We start from the raw sequence: 18,153 nt of genomic DNA on the forward strand, positions 1-18,153 counted from the left end.
GACAACTTTCACTAATGCTTCTCTTTTACTCGTACATTAGCAAAAAAACAAAAATTCATGCCTAACAGGCAACTTTTCTTATAGTGCTCCAAATAATAAATGTAAGTATGTTACTCTAGATAAATAGTATATAATTAAACTAAAAGTTTATTTTATCACTTAAACTCTTCTTGTTTTGTGTTTATAGTAGTAATAAAGTTTATGGCTTTATAAATCGTTTTCCACGCAACCACTTAATATTGGAAAATAAAATTATAAACGATTTTTTTGTATTTGATTCAAATATGTTTATCACCCCAACTTAGTGGATAAATGCATATTGGATGTGCTTCGGGCTTGTTTGGTTTCATAAATCCAGAGATTTGAAATCTTTGGATTCACAAATGGGAGATTTATATTAATTTGGTTGTGTGAATCCTTGGATTCATGAAATCCAGGGATTCACCTTTTTACACTAAAAATGTGAATCTGTAGATTTATGGGTGTGAGGTGAAATCCAGAGATTTCACCCCTACTAAGCGCTAAACATTTGAACCATGATTCCATAGATGTTTTTTCAGGATGAATTTACAGATTTCATTCCAAATATTTAGGCTAACCAAATAGTTAATTTTATCCACCATGACTCCATAAATTTGAAATCTCCAGACTCAAGTAACCAAACAAGCCATTAAATGGTTTGCTTATGTTATTCATATTCATAACTTGTTAAAAACCGTCCATTTAAAATTTTTATATCAAAATCATCTCAGCTTTTGACATTCAGCTCCTTGTTCATATTGAAAATTGCTTTTGTTTTAACAATTGTGAATTTTATACTGTCATAATCATCTCCAAGGAGAGAACTGCATTGTTTTTCATCATGATTAAAGCAAAAGAGGGAAATCACTATGCGATCAGAATAACTAGAATCTGTCTTAACTTAATCATTTATATAACGTTGCAAGGACAACTCAGAACGACCCTTCTATAGGAATGTTTTCCCTTTTCTTTGGGATTATTGTTCTGATCATACTTCATTTTGCATCATTGAATAGATCATTATACTTGTACATCAATTATGGAGAAAAGAAGATATTGGTGGTAGAACCAAATATGAAGCAAACTTAGAACTACATAGTGCTTCAATGTTTTACACAAACTCATGTTAAAACTGGGTATTTAGTAGCATAAAAAACTTGGTGGACATTTACCACCAAAAAAAAAAAAAAAAAAGAAGAAGAAGAAAGAAAGAAAGAAAGAAAAACTTGGTAGACAATGTTGTTGATGTGGATTCTTATACAATAAACAAAATTCTACTCTCTTCAATGTCTTTAATGTCAAACCTGAGTTGTATACAAACAACTTGTGTTTCTTCTCTATTTCTCGCTTACTATGGAATATCTAATAAATGAGAGTTACATAGTTAGGCTCTACTTTGTTGTGATAGTTTACACAAATGACAATTCATTTTATAATGTTAATAATGTATATTTGATGTTTAAGTTCAAGTAAGTTACATTAAACATTATTGTCCCTTGATAAGCTTTATCATTGGAAGATATATTTATACATTTGGTATCTATAATCAAAAGAATACACAAGGAATGCCACTACTTATTTTGCCCACACTTAGTAAGAAATGTTATTAAATATTCATTTTCCTTGTTGTTAAATTTACATTTTCCCCGACCCTTTTTGAAAAGCATCGCCTTATTTGACATTTTTCAAGAAGCATCACAAAAAATATAAGTCCCCTTGTAATTGCTGAATATGCATTTTTCTGAATGTTTTGTGAAAAAATGTCGCCAAATATACATTTTCCTACACTTATGAAGAATTGTCGCCAAAGATATAGTCACCTTATTATGAAGGAAAATATGATTTTTTGTGACATTTTTTTTATAGTTGTCGGAAAAAAAATGTCTTAAAAAATACATTTTCTTATAGTAACCGTTGAGTCCTAAATTCAAATCTTAGGTGGTGACTCTATTATTTAAATGTCTATATATCCCCAATCAATACTTACTTTCAAGGTCAAAAGACTTAAAACCCCCTAAAATTATAGTACTATTCCAAACTAAACATCAAAGTTTCAATTTTGCTTCAATTTTTTATTTTTCTTATTTTTACTTACAATCCCTTTGGATTTGAAAACATCATCCCTAAATATAATAAGAATTTTAGTAATTTATACAATCATGTCTTTAAAATTTGGTTTTCTACCAAAAAAATAAAAAATAAACTTTGATGCTTTAATTAATAGAACAAATTTTTTTCCAGTTAAAAACAAAACCAACATGAAAAAAAGTAAGGTGCAATATTTCGGCAAAATTCGTCGGTTGGCACCTTGGTGACCTTGCGAATTTTGCCTAGATTTTGGCCAAAATTTTGTAAAAATTCGACCCCTCATTTGTAAAGTCCTACTTCTCAAATCCTAAACCTAATGACTAAAATAGCTCAAAATTCTTGCTCTTTCTCACATGAAGAGAACCTACTCACTCTCACTTGATCTCTGTCAACGAAGGTCGTCGTCTCCCTTGAGTCTTCTTCTTTGAACCTGCAAATGTTGTTTTAGCTTTAGTCTTCCTTGATCAGAGTTGTGAGGTATGAAATGGGTTTTTGCATCTTCATTTTTCTGTTCTTCCTTGCTTCTCTCTGCTTTGGCTTAAAAAATTACTCTAGGGTTTCTACTTCTAGCAAGGGCAGAGAGAACGAGGAGCTAAAAGAGGTTGAGATTTTGCTTGAAAAATGGCAGCTGGGGTGACCATGGCATCTGCTGGGGCAGCAGAGCTTGCTCCTCTTTTGCAATTTAGTTTCTGCAATTTCCATCATCACAAAGGCACCAACTCCTCCTAAAACTCGAGAGTTTTGAACGAAAGATAGAGAGATCCAAGTATCCAACATCCAATTCAGAGATCGAAAGCAAAAGAGAGATATCCAAGCCAAGTTTTAGTGATTTTCATTGATCTTTCGTTGGTTCCCCGAAATATCACCAATTTTTCGGTGACTTGCAGAAAATATCATTTTCGGGCCCCTTTTTATTTTGCTCTTCATTGAAATGATCAAAATTTGGCCATATGTTTTACCATGATGAAAAGCTAGAATATGTGAACTTTCATTTGTACCCAAAAAAAGAAAGAATATATGAACTTTCATATTTTTCCAAATCAGCTACAAGAAGTATTCTATTGATTCCTAGTTTCAAAATCTCATCAATCTCCTTGTTGGGCTGACAAAGGCTCCATCCACTACTAACTAGGGGTGTAAATGGATAACCGAAATCCGTTTCCGAATTCGCATCCGCATCCGCATCCGTTTAGGGGTATCCGAATCCGTCCGATTATTAATAGGATGTGGATATGGTATACCCCTTTCTTATTGAATATTATCCGTCCGATAAAACTATCCGATTAAGTTACTTATTTAGATTTATTATTCTTATTTTTATAATTTGTGCCTATAATATGTGATTATTTTTCTAGATTTTTTACTAAAATAGCTACGAAAGTTGTTAAATTCTTAAATTTCAAACCTAGCCCTCACAAATAAAAAGGTAAAGATGTAAACAAGTAGTCGAAAACTTGTATTCAATCTATATTCATGTCTGTTTAGAAGAATCTACTTAAGAAAATAACTATCTGATTATCATCCAAATCCGACTGAATTCGTTCGAAAACCGATGGGATATTATCCGAATCCGTTCGAATATAATAGGATGCGGATATGGATATACTACTATCCGATCCGAATCCGGTCCGTTTACACCCCTACTACTAACTCAAAGGCGAAAGTTATGTTTGTCATTTTACAACATACGAGTCCTTATTTGTAATTAGGTAACTCTTAGGTACCCCTCCGTAATAATCTTTCCTCGTATAATATATGTAATCAGCAGTCGAGGGTTTTTTTCGCATTTACTTGCAAAGCCAGAAAGGGCGAGCGGAAATCACCTTCTCTGGTGAGAAAAAGCGAAGATCTTTGTTGGCTCTTTCTAGGGCTTCTTACCTCAGGTATGGAGTTCTAATCGAATTAATTTTTCTCTCATTACATATAGATTTCTGGATTCGGGTTTGTAAATCTTCGTTTTCTGTACTTCTAGCCTTAGTTTTCACCTTTCGGGTGGAAAAAAAACCCTTAAATTGTTCTAATCTGGTAAGTTGATTTGTCATTCTATGTTTACTCATCTGTATCGAACTGGTTTTTCCCCCTTAAAAGAAAAGAACTGGTTTTGTCGCCTCTTTTTTGGGTGAAGAAGACTTCTACAGCTTCTGTTGCAGATACCGGGTGGTTGATTAAAAAGATGTAGTGAGTGGAAAAAAGAAACCCTAGCTGGTCTACCTGACAGACATGTTTCTCTGTGTGTTGATTTCACTGTTTTATTGATTTACTAGGGGCAGACCTGTAGAGCCTTTTTCTTGTGTTTGCTTCTTGTCCTATTTGTTATCTCAATAACACATTCTACACGCCTTAAAGTCCGTAGCGAGAGCCCTCTGTTGTCTACTATCTGTCAAGTTGGGTTATAGTTTTCTTATATACCTGTAATTTGTAATTAAGGTCTATTCACTTGATATTGTCGGATTCTGTAAATGATGTGTGACTAGATAAATTGCTGAAAGCTCGGAGTCGTTTGTTTTGACATTTTCAGGACCTTATTTAATGTCTATTAAAACTCTATATGGACAGACGATATCAATGTTATTTTCTTCTTTGAAAGTTGAAACCTCAGTGTTGTAATGTCACTTCTGAATTGCAACGTCTATTCTTTACTTACAAATAATCAAGTTAGGTGAACCCATATGAAATGTTTTGATAGGTTGAGATAAGGTCTATGCTGATGGTGGATTTAGTAGTTGGTTATCTAATGGTTGCTAAGTAATCTTATATTTTGAATTTTAAATGCTTAATTTAACTATTGTTGTGCAGCTATTTGACAGGTGCTGTTTTGTAACCATGTCTCGTGTATATGTTGGGAATTTGGATCCACGAGTGACTGAGCGAGAACTTGAAGATGAATTTCGTGTCTATGGAGTTATAAGGAGGTAAGATGAAGTATTATTACCTATTGATGGCCGTATTATATGTGTAAGTTTCTATACATAAAAATTACTTGCAAAATGTTAGGTGACTTATACCCATGCTTTTTACGTCTTCCAGAAAAGCAATTAATGTTGTAGGGACGGTTTGTTTCTATATTTTTCTTTGACTTTTTTGATGGATTATGATGCTTGCTTCTGAGTATTTTCATGACTTGGGAACTTCAGATAGCTATTTGGTCAATAAAGAATTTCAATTTTGTAAGCAGGTCACATAATAATCCTGGAAAAGATTATTCTATTGGTGACCAAGAAATTGACTCATTTATATTACTCTTCCCTTTTCTTTTTCTGTCTCCTTAGGTTAGCAGATTCAGAGATCCAATGAAAGTAGAATTGCGTGAAATATTTAAAATCATAATTAAAAGGATCTAAAATAACGCATAAAACCAAGACCTGCTTTGATCCAGGAGCTGGCCGAAGTCTCATGAAAAAAAATGGTTTCTCAAAATTTGTATCGTATCTGATGAACATATCTGACATTAGTTTTGAGTGTGATAGGATTCTAGAAACAAAGTTCAGAAGAAGCAGTATATTACTATATTCAGGAAACTCCAGGCCCCGATAACAGTGAATTGATTTGATGTATAAACAATGGGTAGCAACTATAACGGAAACAAGAAATCAGTCTGAAGGACCAGCCATGAGATTGAAGAAAAACATGTAAACTTCTACTGAGAAGGATCTCTGGAAAATCAGTGTAAAAAATGGTTCTTTAAATTTGAAGTAGTAGTAGAACTGCTTGCAAAGTTGTGAGCAACAGAAAACTGAGATGCCCAATGAAGCAGCAGAAACAATCTAACCATGACTAAATCCTAGAACTCATTGTGAGCTTTTGACTTGTTGCATCAGTCCTTTTTTTTTGTTGGGATTTGGGGGTGGGGGGTGGGAGGGAGTGAACCGTTGGTGCATCTTTAATGTGGCGGTTAGAAAATGGTTCAGCAGACAAAACTTCTGGGCAATTTTTCATGACTTCTTAAACCATTTAAGAAGATGCAAGAAACAGTGTGATTCTCTGTTTGAAGATGTTCTACCATGTCCTTATTATGTCATAGTTTCTTATTTGTATAAATGTTCTAGACACGTGCAACTTTTTCAGTTTTCTTCTTGTGTATATTTTCAACTCTTTAATTTTTCTTTGATTGTTATCATTTCTAGTCGGATTTGTATTCATGAGTTGCTTGTGGAATTTCTAATTGTGTTTGGTTTTTGCAATGTTTACAAGCCATGCCAAAGATTTTGGAAGCATCTCTAATCACCTGGTTAATTTTTTTTTAAAAATTTAATTTATTTTAAAAATTTTCTTTGCTTGTTTGTGATGCAGTATTTGGGTCGCTAGAAAGCCACCAGGTTATGCATTTATTGATTTTGATGACCGTAGGGATGCTCAAGATGCAATTCGTGATTTGGATGGTAATACTCAAAACTGGTTGTATCTAATTAACTGTTGCATTTTGGTAGGTTTGAGTTCAGAATAATATTCTTGAGAACTTGAAATTGCTGCTATGTGTGGTTTTTCCCTCAAATGCACATTATTATATTTTATTAAAAGGATCTTATCAAGGTATCAAGTATCAAAAGATGTTGAGTTATGGTGAACTGAGTTAAGATACACTTTTGAGTTCAGAATGAAGGAATGGAATTGTGTTTTTATTTAGCTTTCACTCATGATATGGCTTAACACTAATGTGGGATAGTCATAAGTGATAAGTGATAACCATCATCAGTCAATAATTCAATCATGAATTGCAGTAATTACTTCATTTACTCTCAGAGTTGCAGGCATTTTCAGAACAATAGAACAATATGCATCCTAGTTTACGAGGTTCCCTTTATGGTAGGGTATGGGAGGGCAAATGTATGCAGCCTTTCCCCCTGGCTTTGCAGGGGAGGCTGTTTCCAAGTTGTAAACCTGCAACCAGGAGGTTGCATTTATGCAACTTTACCATTACCCCAAGGCTTGCTCAATTCAGAACAATAGAACCAGAAATAAAAGAAGAAAATAATCAAAGAAGGAAGAAGATGGGGTAGTTCCTCTCAAACTTGAAAAGAATTGAAGAAGGGAAAAGGATAGTGTAGACCCTCTCAAACTTGGCTCTTAACCTATACTACGCTCACCAAGGACATCCTGCTGTACTCTCTCACAGAGCACATTGTGAAGCTATATTTTTTTCCCCTTTCCCCCGCAATCTCATTGTCTGCCAATACAGCAGCTAGTCCTTTATTTATATTATTGAAGTCATTTATAACACTCCAGATCTTCGTAGTTAAAACCAGTTATAAAGGAACGCAATCACAATCTATTTAGTTTTAACAGATGATCTTAAAGAAAGAAACTACTAACAACATATAGAACAAAACGTAGTATGGCTAATGAAACAGTCCAGGACAGTTAATTAAAACTGCCCAAATAATATTCTGTGCAAGCCCTCACTTGATCTTCACCAGATGGCCATGGGCCTTACAAGATTTGGAAATTGTCTTCTTCGCTGACTGTTGTGATGTCTTCCCTAATAGTTTCGCATGGTAGCTAGTTTTTGGTGGTGTTGAATGTATTTTTGAATTAGATGGAACCTCAAATTGTGATGCACGCCTTCACCATGTCTCAAAACAATGTTGTGTGGGTTACTTGATGATGTGCTTTTACTTGTAGGTAAGAATGGGTGGAGAGTTGAGCTGTCTCACAACGCCAGGGGCTATGGTGGTGGTGGCAGGGGTGGTGGTAGCCGTGGTCGATCAGGAGGTTCTGACTTGAAATGCTATGAGTGTGGTGAGCCTGGTCATTTTGCTCGAGAATGCCGCTTGCGTGTTGGCTCTGGAAGGCGTCGTAGCCGCAGCCCAAGATATCGTGGCAGTCCAATTTATGGTCGCAGGTATTTTTTTGGGGCAGACCATGCTACATGTTGCATTTGATCATTTTCATTTTTATCCCAGTTATTATTTATGATGGGTCTTGTATTAGCTAGATATTTGAATGGACTCATAGGATGGTTCTGATGGTTCTGTCTTCTCTGCCTTGAGTCAATGACAACTATTAGCAGTATTGATGGTCTGATTCCATCTTAATTCACTGCTCATGCTTGTTTTTTGGTATACCAACCGCCCAAGATACCACAATGGTCCAATTTATGGTCGCACGTAATTTTGTGGGCTGACCTTCTCACCTGTTCTCTTTGGTTGTTTGCGTTTTCATTCCAGCTATATGCAATGGGTATTGTAGTAGATAGAAATTTGAATGGACTCCAAGGATGGTTCTAATGAGTTCCATCTTCTGTGCAATGAGTCAATGACAACTATTAGCAGTACTGATGGTCTGTGTCCATCTTAACTCACTGCTCGTACTTGTCTTTTGGTCGTAGCTACAGCCCAAGATACCGCAACAGTCCAATTTATGGTCGCAGGTAAGTTTGTTCATCTCAGCCCAGGTAGTAGACGGACATTTGAAAGGACTCTGTTCAATGGGTTCCATCTTCTATGCCTTGAGTAATGTGTAGCTAAGCCCGAGTGGTTCACAAATCAGATAATTAGAAACAAGCCCGAAAAATCCGTTGTTTTGGTCTTCAAACCAGCGACTGAAACAATGATCAGGCCTGGTTTGAAGTCAAGCTTCTACAACAGTGAACAACTGCTACAATATTCATTTGATTCCAACAGTCAATTGAGAGATATGGCCTTGGTCACTAAAAGATAAACTTAGTTTAGAAATAGAGAAAACCTTTCTAATCATATGATCTGTGATGTAGACTTTTTGCCAAAGTGGGCTTCTTTCTGTAATAATAGTCTAGGATTGGGTTATATTTATGTGTATTTGGCCTTTGATTCCTTGGGTTTATTTTGTAATTGACCTATTTGATGGGCCTAAAATATGGGTAGAAAATAGGAAATGTGACTTCTTTCATTGGTTTTGTTAAGAGTTCTGTTTTAAATCTATCACCTTTACTATTTCCGCTTCCTAGTCAATTTAGGTTATTCAATAAGTTAATGATTTGGTTAGGCCTTCCTTTCTAGCACAGTAGCCAATTTTGGAGTTAGTTTTAATTTTGAGTCTTAGTTTAAGTTTGGAACTATGTAGATCAACATGGTTAGTTTTAATTTAGTCTTAGTTTAAGTTTGGAACTATGTTGATCAATATGGCTATAGACTTGATGAACTGAGTTTTGATTTTTGTTTAGCTACCCATGAGGTACAAAGCATACCATGGTTGTTTGACTATCCCCCCACTTCCACCCCCACTTATGTGACTTATTACCTTATCCTTTTCTCTTTTCTTCTAAATCTCTCTAGAGCGACACAACCACCATAATCCATGTTCATATGTATCCCAACCAACTGTTCCAAAATCTTAAAACCCTAAGCCCTTACTTTTGAATTGAGATCTTGAAGAGTGTCCCATTATTTATCATACCCAATCTAGGGTTGATCAATCTGTCCTGGCCCCCACAAGATATTTTAGTATCGTTCTCAAAGCAAAATCAGGGGTGTGGCACCATTTGTGTTACTGTTAATGGGGACAGTGTTACAGCCTTTTTGTGGTCCTTTTAGAAGAGCACCTAGGTTATTTGATTTGGTTCAGTTGGTCCTATTGAAGCTGGTTTAGTTCTACTTGGGTTCTACATCTGCTCTCTCTCCTCCTTCAGAAAAAAAATGGTCCTTCAATCTTAAAGAGTAGGACTCATCTTTATGTTGTGAACATCTGCTTCAATCCATGGTAATATTCAGGTGGTGCTTTGAAGATGTTGTGTTTGTGGTCCAAGTTGCTGGTGGAATAACAAATTCCACATATTCAGCTTCCACATTATCAATTTTTCTGGGTGTTCACGAGTTTGTCTTTGACCTTTTCTGATTTTTCCCCATCATTTAAAGTCTTCTCAGTGGCGGCTTCAATCGCTTTGTCACCTACATTAGTTTGTTAACCTTGAAATGTTTTCCCCAAGGGTATCTTCATTCTCTTGTCCTACAAGGGTAGCATTCAAGGGTCCATTCAAATTCTGGTTCACTCCTCAATGTATTTAGGATGAATTGAATGTTTGTGTTCAATCACTCTACCTTATTAGTATGTTGGTGTGTATGTATTAAATGAGCAGATTTGAGTTTTTTTATTTTTATTTTTTATGTATCAGTAATCACGCTACCTTACTAGCTCTCTGAAGAGAGATCATCCGTCCACACCACAAGTATGATTGAAGCCAGTTTTTCATGCCATGCCATGCCACCACTTGATAGATTACCCCTTTTAAATATGACATCTTTGCCATTCAACAGGGATTCAGTCTATGGACTGGGCATTTCAACTGGTCTTTCATACAAATGGGACATAGCTATCCAGTTTTAAGATACAGAAGAAGATAACACTAAAAAGCAAATATGTCACCAGTGGCCAGAGGCATGACTGTAGGCATGGCCTTTGGTTATGTGACCTGATGGAAAAGGAAAAAAGAACAACAGCAGAAGCATGAATTTATAAATTATAAGAATATACATAAGGATATGGGAACAACTACTATTACCTACTTACGATGGGGTTCCCTTCAGGAGTGCCCCAAAAATTAAGGAAGATAGAAGGGAAACTTACTAGTTCTTATTGGATTTGAAATTGAGATATCATAAAAGCGTTGGGCATACCTTTTTTCTTCGTGGACCACCTCCAGACTTTCTGTACCACTCAGACTTTCTAACTCCTCACTACTACTATTATCTGAGGCATGACCCTTTTTTTATAAGCCTTGGACTTCAAACATTATAGATTACAACATATAAAAGATAAAAGGTACATGTGCCTCTAATAATTGAGGCGGTTATCTAAAGCTGAAAGATAGGGTAGAAATCAGTAGAATAACTTATATATAGTAAACTTGTAATTTTTGGGTAAAAAAGAAATGAGTCTAGCAAGAAGTTTTTCTGGACCAAGCCATACGATAGGAGAGTCAGTAGAATAACTCATATATATACAAAATTTTTTTGATGACTTTCAGGCAGCATGTACCAAAGGTGTTGGGTAGAGGGATCCATTCTGGATGTAAATGCCTGGTTAAAAGAGTCCACTTGGTCCATTAGTGACTATACTTCAAGGGTAAGTGGCTTTGGAGGGGTAAACTTGTTTAGCAGAGAGCCTTTTATGTATTATGTTCTGGTGGGTACATGATCTTCATCTCATACTTCAGCTCTCCCCACATTTGAGGTTCACATCCTTTATCCGTAATTTTCTGTGCTTGGGATTTCCATAATAGTTTGGTGCAACCAGTCTAACTGACTCAACAATGTTTAGTATAGACCTGACTGAGGTGATGCTTTGCTGCCAATTCAAGATGGTTTTGACTGTTGGATTTTGGTTGTGAGAATGGACATAAAATAGAAACTACAATTTGAAATGGTGGAATGAAGTGATGGATGGGTGAAATGATGGAATGAGGGGAAAATTAGATAGAAATCTGGTAATCTGACAAGGTTTGTAAGATAAACGGGGTTGAAAAATGTCCTATCAACTGAAATTAAACTTTAGAACCGAATGGGCTTTATAATTCAGCCAAATTTATGAATACTAAAATAGAAATCAACTTTGCTGAGAATTAGAACTGATTCTTAGCTCTTAAAATATGAACAGCTTTTCGACCAAAAAAGAAAATATGAACAATTTAATAGTCTTAAAAAAAATAGAAACAAAGAAATTTCCAACTCCACATCGAAAAAATTGACGTTTTAAGGACTGACATTGAAGATTATCTTGGCTGATTTGACCTGGTCCAGATGGTCCAATTGAAGCTGTGGTTTGGTTCTGCCCTGGTTGTACTTAACTGAGTAAATGATAACCATTAGCAGTAGTGATGGTCTTAGTCCATCTTAGTTCACTCATTATTCTTGTCTTTTGCTCATTTTTGTTTGCTTTATATATATGCTATGAACTAAACTATTTTGCTACTTCAGTTCGTTGGAGATTAGCCATGTTCGATTTTAATTGGTAACCCTTTCTTTGGACAGGAGTTACAGTCCTCATGGTCGTTCTCCAAGACGCCGCAGTCCTTCACCTTATCGTGGGCGTCTTAGTAGGTCACCAGGTTTCCGTGGCAGGGAGGACTCACCATACACAAACGGGTAAAGCCTATAATTCTTGGGTTTGCTACTTAATATGATAAGTTAAAAGCCTTGGTCGTCTAGCGGACTATAATGCTGTTCAGTATGATTGTTTGCATCAAGAAAAGTTTGACTGTCCATTTTTGAGGGCCCTACCAATCTGCAAGGAGAGATGAGAGTTTAGCTATATTGTGCTGAACCTTTTTCAGGACCCTTTGTTAACAGACCCTTACTTGTGTCTAATGTATGAAATTAACCACCCCACCAGAAGTAAATGAGGGAAGAGTACAATGTGGGCTTTTAATTAAACATCTGTTTAGTAGCACCAAGGTCAAGACAGCTAAACAGTCTCTCAGCAAAAATTGCTGGAGTAAGACTGTCTAGGAAAATTGTCCCTTCACAACACCCCCCTGCGCACGCGCGCAGAGGACAATGCTTGTACGGAAGCCTCTGGCTCCAGATTCGCCCTTTTTTGGCCCTAATAAGTCTGATCCACTGCAGTGTGGGTTTGTCCCTCTAAGTTTCCTTTTTTATATCTATATTACTGTTTTATTGATTCTTTCTGTTGTAGGATGTGAATGCATATATGGTTTCAAATACCTTGATCTCATGATACTTAAATCATTGTGTGTGAACTGGTCTGCAGTCATAGAGGTCGTTACCGAAGCAGGAGCTGAGTATTGGGAGTGGGAGCACCGAACTTTCTAGTGTCGAGCAAAAACATAGATTATTAGTGAGACATCATTATGTTGGGCGACGCCCTCGGTTCAACTTCTCGGATTTGGTTAAGTTTCTTGCTAACTTAGTATTGCTCTTGTTATTTACTTCTCTTTTTTCTGCCATCTTTTTAGATATGGTTATATATATATATGTGGAAAGGTTTAAAGGAGAGTTGTAATAAGGTTAAACAAAGAATGTGACTGAGTTATATACCTTCTTTTTTGTTTGTCGAGGATGCGTGGTCCCTGCTTGTAAGACCTGGTAGAGAATCCATGCTGCTTCATCATACAATGGTTTTCTGCTTCTACGCCTGTGGTTTCATCCACTGCTGGCCTTACCTCAGGGATTATGGGTCTGGTCGTGTACTTCATTAGAATGCTTCATCGTACAATGGTTTTCTGCTTCTACACCCGTGGTTTCATCCACTGCTGGTCTTACCTCTGGGATTATGGGTCTGGTCGTCTACTACATTAGTTGCTACTCTCCATGCCTCCAGCTGTGATGGTATCTCCCAGGAACTTCTAATGGTAATTTTGAGTGTCTTCCCTAAAACGGTTGAGGAGCTGCATCAAACACTTGTGTGCAGGTATTTCACTGTTTTTTTAACAGTTGGGGGCTTGGTTGTCTTTCTTTTTCGTTTTTTTTTTTCCCAGGTTTTTTTTTGAAGGGGGGAGGGGGTTGCTTTTTTCTGAGAAATAATTTTTACTCTGCTTGGATTGCCGGGGAGGGGCAAACATCTGGAAAATAATAATTTTTACTCTACCTGGATTCCTGGGGAGGGGCAAACATCTGGAAAATAATAAGGAGAAAAACATCACAGGCTGGAAAAAATTGCTCACCTTTAAAATCCATGTATTTGGTTCCTGTTAAAAGAGTATCTTTTCTACTGGTTCCTAGTGACTAGGGGACTTTGTCAAATCTAAGAGGTAAAATTGCCCCCTTCTTTTGGGCAAAAGTTGGGTTGGATTGTCTGAAGGCTGAGTATTGTCCAGACTTGTTAGGATTTCTATTTTTCCAAGATATTCTAGAGACGAAAGTGCTCTGCAAAAGTGTTGATTATCCTCATCTGAAATAGGCATCTTGTCCTGATTGATCTGTATGAAGCTTCCCACCCCAGATATAGTGTTGTGGTTCTTCATGACATCCAAGCTCAGGTAGGCTCTGGCTAGGATCTCCTGTGATGGCTTCTGATATTTGGACTTGAATGTGCTTGTCTCGACTCTATTAATGGTGTGGTGCAGCAATGTGTTTCAAGCCCTGGGCAGGTAAGGCATTCGATCTGTGGCTCTGCTGCCTTTGGGGGATGTTTACGTGTTAAAAGTGGAATTGCATTGTTTGTGGTTCTTGAAATTTTGTGAAGTGCCTGTAGTCCTGTGGGATATGAAACCTGCTATTACTCAAGCAGGAGGTTAGTGCCCCTGACTTGAGATGTTTGATAGGCCTGGTAAGAATGCCAGAGAACTTTTACTCTGGAAAGTTTGAAAAATTTGAATTTGGTGCCTTTATTTTGTATAATTTCTTTGATTTGGAAAACCTGTTATATGCCATTGCCACCTTGAGTTTTTTGATTGTTTTCTGGAACGGTTAAAGGGTCCTTGTGCTGATTATGCTCGGAAAAAAAAACTTCTTTGCTGTGCACAGCTCTCTGTACACAAGAGTGTACATATATGCCAAATAACTAGATGGGAAAACAAGGAAATCATGAGACTATGGTGGCATTACATAACTGCTTCCTGCTTCTGTTGGATAGATATTTAAAATAATACATGGATGAAAATTCTAAAATTGGGGGAATATAAAACATGACATTGTTTAGTGCCTTGGTAAATTAGAGCTTGCCATTCTTATGTTTTGCCGTTTTCATGATTTGTTTTACGTTATTTTCCGATTTCCAGGAATGTGGGGTTTGTTTTCCGATCGCTAGTTTCAATTTTGATAGCCAAATCGACTGATTGAACACCTTAGAACGAATCCAACCAAGCTTTCAATAATTTCGCCTTTCCCAGTTGCATTCCTCTCTGCTTTTTTCGTCATCTGCAAATTCTCTCTGCAGTTGTTCACTGCTTCGCTAACCCAATTTATTCAGCTGCACCTTGGCCTTGACCTAGTTACCCCATTCCCTAGAGTTATTGAATAGACCAGCATAGATTGATGTATAATAATCCCATTGGTTTGATTGAAACAAGACTGAGTGGAATTGCTGCAAGTATGAACCAGACACAATTATCACTTCTCTCTTACAGTCATTTTTATCCTTGCAATCCCTTACCGTGGGCAGCTGTTGTAGCTTTGCTTTACAGTCTCACCAGAAGAGAGCATGTAAGAAAGAGCGACTCATTTCTTAAATTTGGTTCTTTGTCCGAGCTTTGTGTTACTGGTGATCAACGTGTGTAACCATGACAGTAGAGTTACTTTTTCAATTTATTGTAATCGTCTGGCATCTGGAAACAGCGATCAAGAGGAATGTTACAAAAGCTCTTCCTTCGGTTGTCAGTAGGGGAGAAAAAAAGGCCAGGCCAGGCCAAGCCAATCCAAGCCTAATGGTAAAAGTAAGCTAAAGATTTTTCATCCTCAAAAGATGTAATACCCTCCTCTTGGCTCTTACTGTCTTACAAGACTGAAATAAATAAAACAAGTTAAAAGTAAAACATCAAAGTGTTTTTAACTGCAAGGTTTAAAGTATCCCACGATACCATATGATACTAGTCGATACGTATCTTTATTTGATCCAACAGATGCGATACATCTCGATACGTCTCTCCATTAAATAACACTTTTTTGTTTATTAGCCAAAGTGATTCATTACTTGATACAGGACGATACATTTCTTAAAATCACTTAACCGATACGATATTCGATACCGATACTTTAAACCTTTTTTAAGCGAGTTTCCAAAGCCATTTTCTTGTAGTAGCATGACGTTTGTAGTGTTCTCCAACAACCTCGTTTTCATGGTATATGCAGTTCTCATTTCGCTCATCGCTACTACAGCCCAATCACTAATCAGCAAGAACATAGCCCAATCACTAATCAGCAAGAACTAGATAGAATAAGCCATGATATATTGATGAATTGGCCAAAACCCCATATTTGAATCGCAATTAACTGGAAGTTGTTTTGTAAATTTGCAAAAAATTGTATAATATATCTCTTCACCCTATAGGTAAAATTAGGGGTGTAAATAGATAACCGAAATTCGCTTTTGAATTCACATCCGTTTAGAGGTATCCGAATCCGTTCGATTATTAATAGGATGTGGATATAGTATACCACTTTCTCACCGATTATTATCCGTCCGATAAAATTATCCAATTAAGTTACTTATTTAGATTTATTATTCTTATTTTTATAAATTTTACTAGATTTTCTACTAAAAATAGCTACGAAAATTGTTGAATTCTTAAATTTAAAACCTAGTCCTCACAAATAAAAAGGGAAAGATGTAAACCGGTAGTCAAAAACATGTATTCAATCTTATATTCATGTCCATTTAGAAGAATCTACTTAAGAAAATAACTATTTGATTATAGTCCAAATCAGATAGAATCCGTCTGAAAACCGATAAGATATTATCCGAATTTGTTCGAATATAATAGGATGCGGATATGGATATATTACTATCCAATCTAAATCCGGTCCGTTTACACCCCGAGGTAAAATGGTAATTTTAAATTCAAAAAAGTTAGTTGAAAACTGAGATTGATTTTTTTTGTAATATTTTGAGTTCATCAAATTGGGAAAAATGAAATACCAGTCACTTAAGTGAGCAAACATGAATTTGGGCTCAACTTAATGGACAAATAAGGATTTGGGCCTAACTAAAGTGGGCAAAATGAAATTTTTTTTAAAACAAAACTTCCTCGAAGGTAACCCAGAATAAGCTTTTTCCAAGGTCCAACCACCTTGTTAGGTGAAAAACACATTAATTATAACAGTTTATTTTATTTTATTGTTGAGCTCAGGTTTTGATATTCTCTTCCATATTCCACTCCCCTTCCCCATGCATCAACAGTTTCTTCTTTGTCAGTTTGCAAGACTTTCTGGTTGAAACCTTTGCTGATGATGTACCCTTCCACAAATTCATACTCAATACATGATACAAGATGATAAGTCAACAATGATTTTGTCGAAAATTAATTATTTTAGCTTATATGTGGATTAAACAAACATTTAAGCATTATCATATTTATTAAACTAGTTCCATGACAACCTGGTACTAGTAGGAACTAAGTCATTTTCAATCTTTGAGACATTTATGGCTTCTATATTCCTTAAAATTTTGTCATCCTCATATTTTATGTCCATGAAGTTCCAAGCAGACAAGTTAGCCTGTCAATTTTGTTGGATAAACCATTAAAGTTGAATCAATCCTTTTAATCTATTTTATACTAGATTGATTGATTGGGTTTAGTAGTAAAGTCAGACTGAATCTCTCACATTTTCATAGTAATTAAGATATTAATTCCTCGTGAACCACAAAGATTGTTTGATCGTAGAAGTTACGATTAAAAAAGGAGCTTCCCACCCCATCTAGCCTCGGATTGCCAACCCGAGAGAGGACAAGAAAGATAAACAAAACTCCCCAAACAATAATGGAGTAAGCTCGTACCAAGTTCCAACCACCCTTGCACATTAAGGCATGCATTAATATAATTTCTTCTAGCTGAGCTCAGATTTAGGCGTTTTCTTCCATATTCTTCACCTCTAGCCCCCCCATCAACAGTTTCTTCTATGTCAGCTTGAAGACAATTTGGTTGAATCTTTTATAATAAGATGTTGAGTGATCGAGACTAAGAGATTCCTTAAAAATATTTTAGCAAACATGTGAATTAAAGAAACATTTAACTAAGAATACTTTAGCATTATCATGTCTATTAAACTAGACTAAACTCGATAACAACCTGGTACAGATAGATTATGGTTGGGTTATCCCTTTAGGTTATAGATTAATCTCACTTTTTCGTGTCATCCTCGTATCTTACACCCATGAAACTCCAAGCAGACAAAGGGAGGGTTAGCAAGTCAACTTGCACTCACTTTATATATAATAAACACTAAAGTTGATTGACCACATTAAATCCGAAAAACATCATCTGCCGTGCACAGCTGTTAAAAGCCATGAGTTAAGGTTAGAGACAAGTTTTTGGGTGAGAGAGAGAGATACGTGGTTCGGTTGATCTCTGCAACGTAGGTCCACGTGAACGTGATTTGCTTCCTTGATATTGACTTAAGACAGATTACAAATTTATAGTTACAGGAGTCCTGGTCAACATTAATCTTGAACTCTAAC

At 36.1% G+C, this 18,153-nt stretch overlaps 1 protein-coding gene across 3 annotated transcripts; it reads left to right on the forward strand.

Annotated features, from left to right (window-relative positions):
- The first annotated feature begins 3,901 nt into the window (after positions 1-3,901).
- Positions 3,902-14,474, forward strand: LOC149018531 (serine/arginine-rich splicing factor RSZ21-like). Of its 3 annotated transcripts, none has more exons than XR_016172953.1 (7): positions 3,902-3,992; positions 4,906-5,021; positions 6,400-6,488; positions 7,729-7,948; positions 12,051-12,164; positions 12,790-13,449; positions 13,939-14,474. XR_016172953.1 is itself a non-coding variant. In XM_089152733.1 (6 exons), exons 2-6 carry the CDS (start codon positions 4,933-4,935, stop codon positions 12,818-12,820), a joined length of 543 nt encoding a protein of 180 aa, XP_089008859.1. In that variant the 5' UTR covers positions 3,902-3,992; positions 4,906-4,932; the 3' UTR covers positions 12,821-14,474. The 3 variants fall into 3 exon arrangements, 1 of the variants encoding a protein (XP_089008859.1); XR_016172954.1 differs by having other exon boundaries at positions 13,968-14,474; XM_089152733.1 differs by having other exon boundaries at positions 12,790-14,474.
- Positions 14,475-18,153: the final 3,679 nt, after the last annotated feature.

The sequence above is a fragment of the Hakea prostrata genome, chromosome 4, assembly GCF_041222555.1.
Source record: "Hakea prostrata isolate BN-2017 chromosome 4, UWA_Hpros_2, whole genome shotgun sequence".
Lineage (NCBI taxonomy): Eukaryota > Viridiplantae > Streptophyta > Magnoliopsida > Proteales > Proteaceae > Hakea > Hakea prostrata.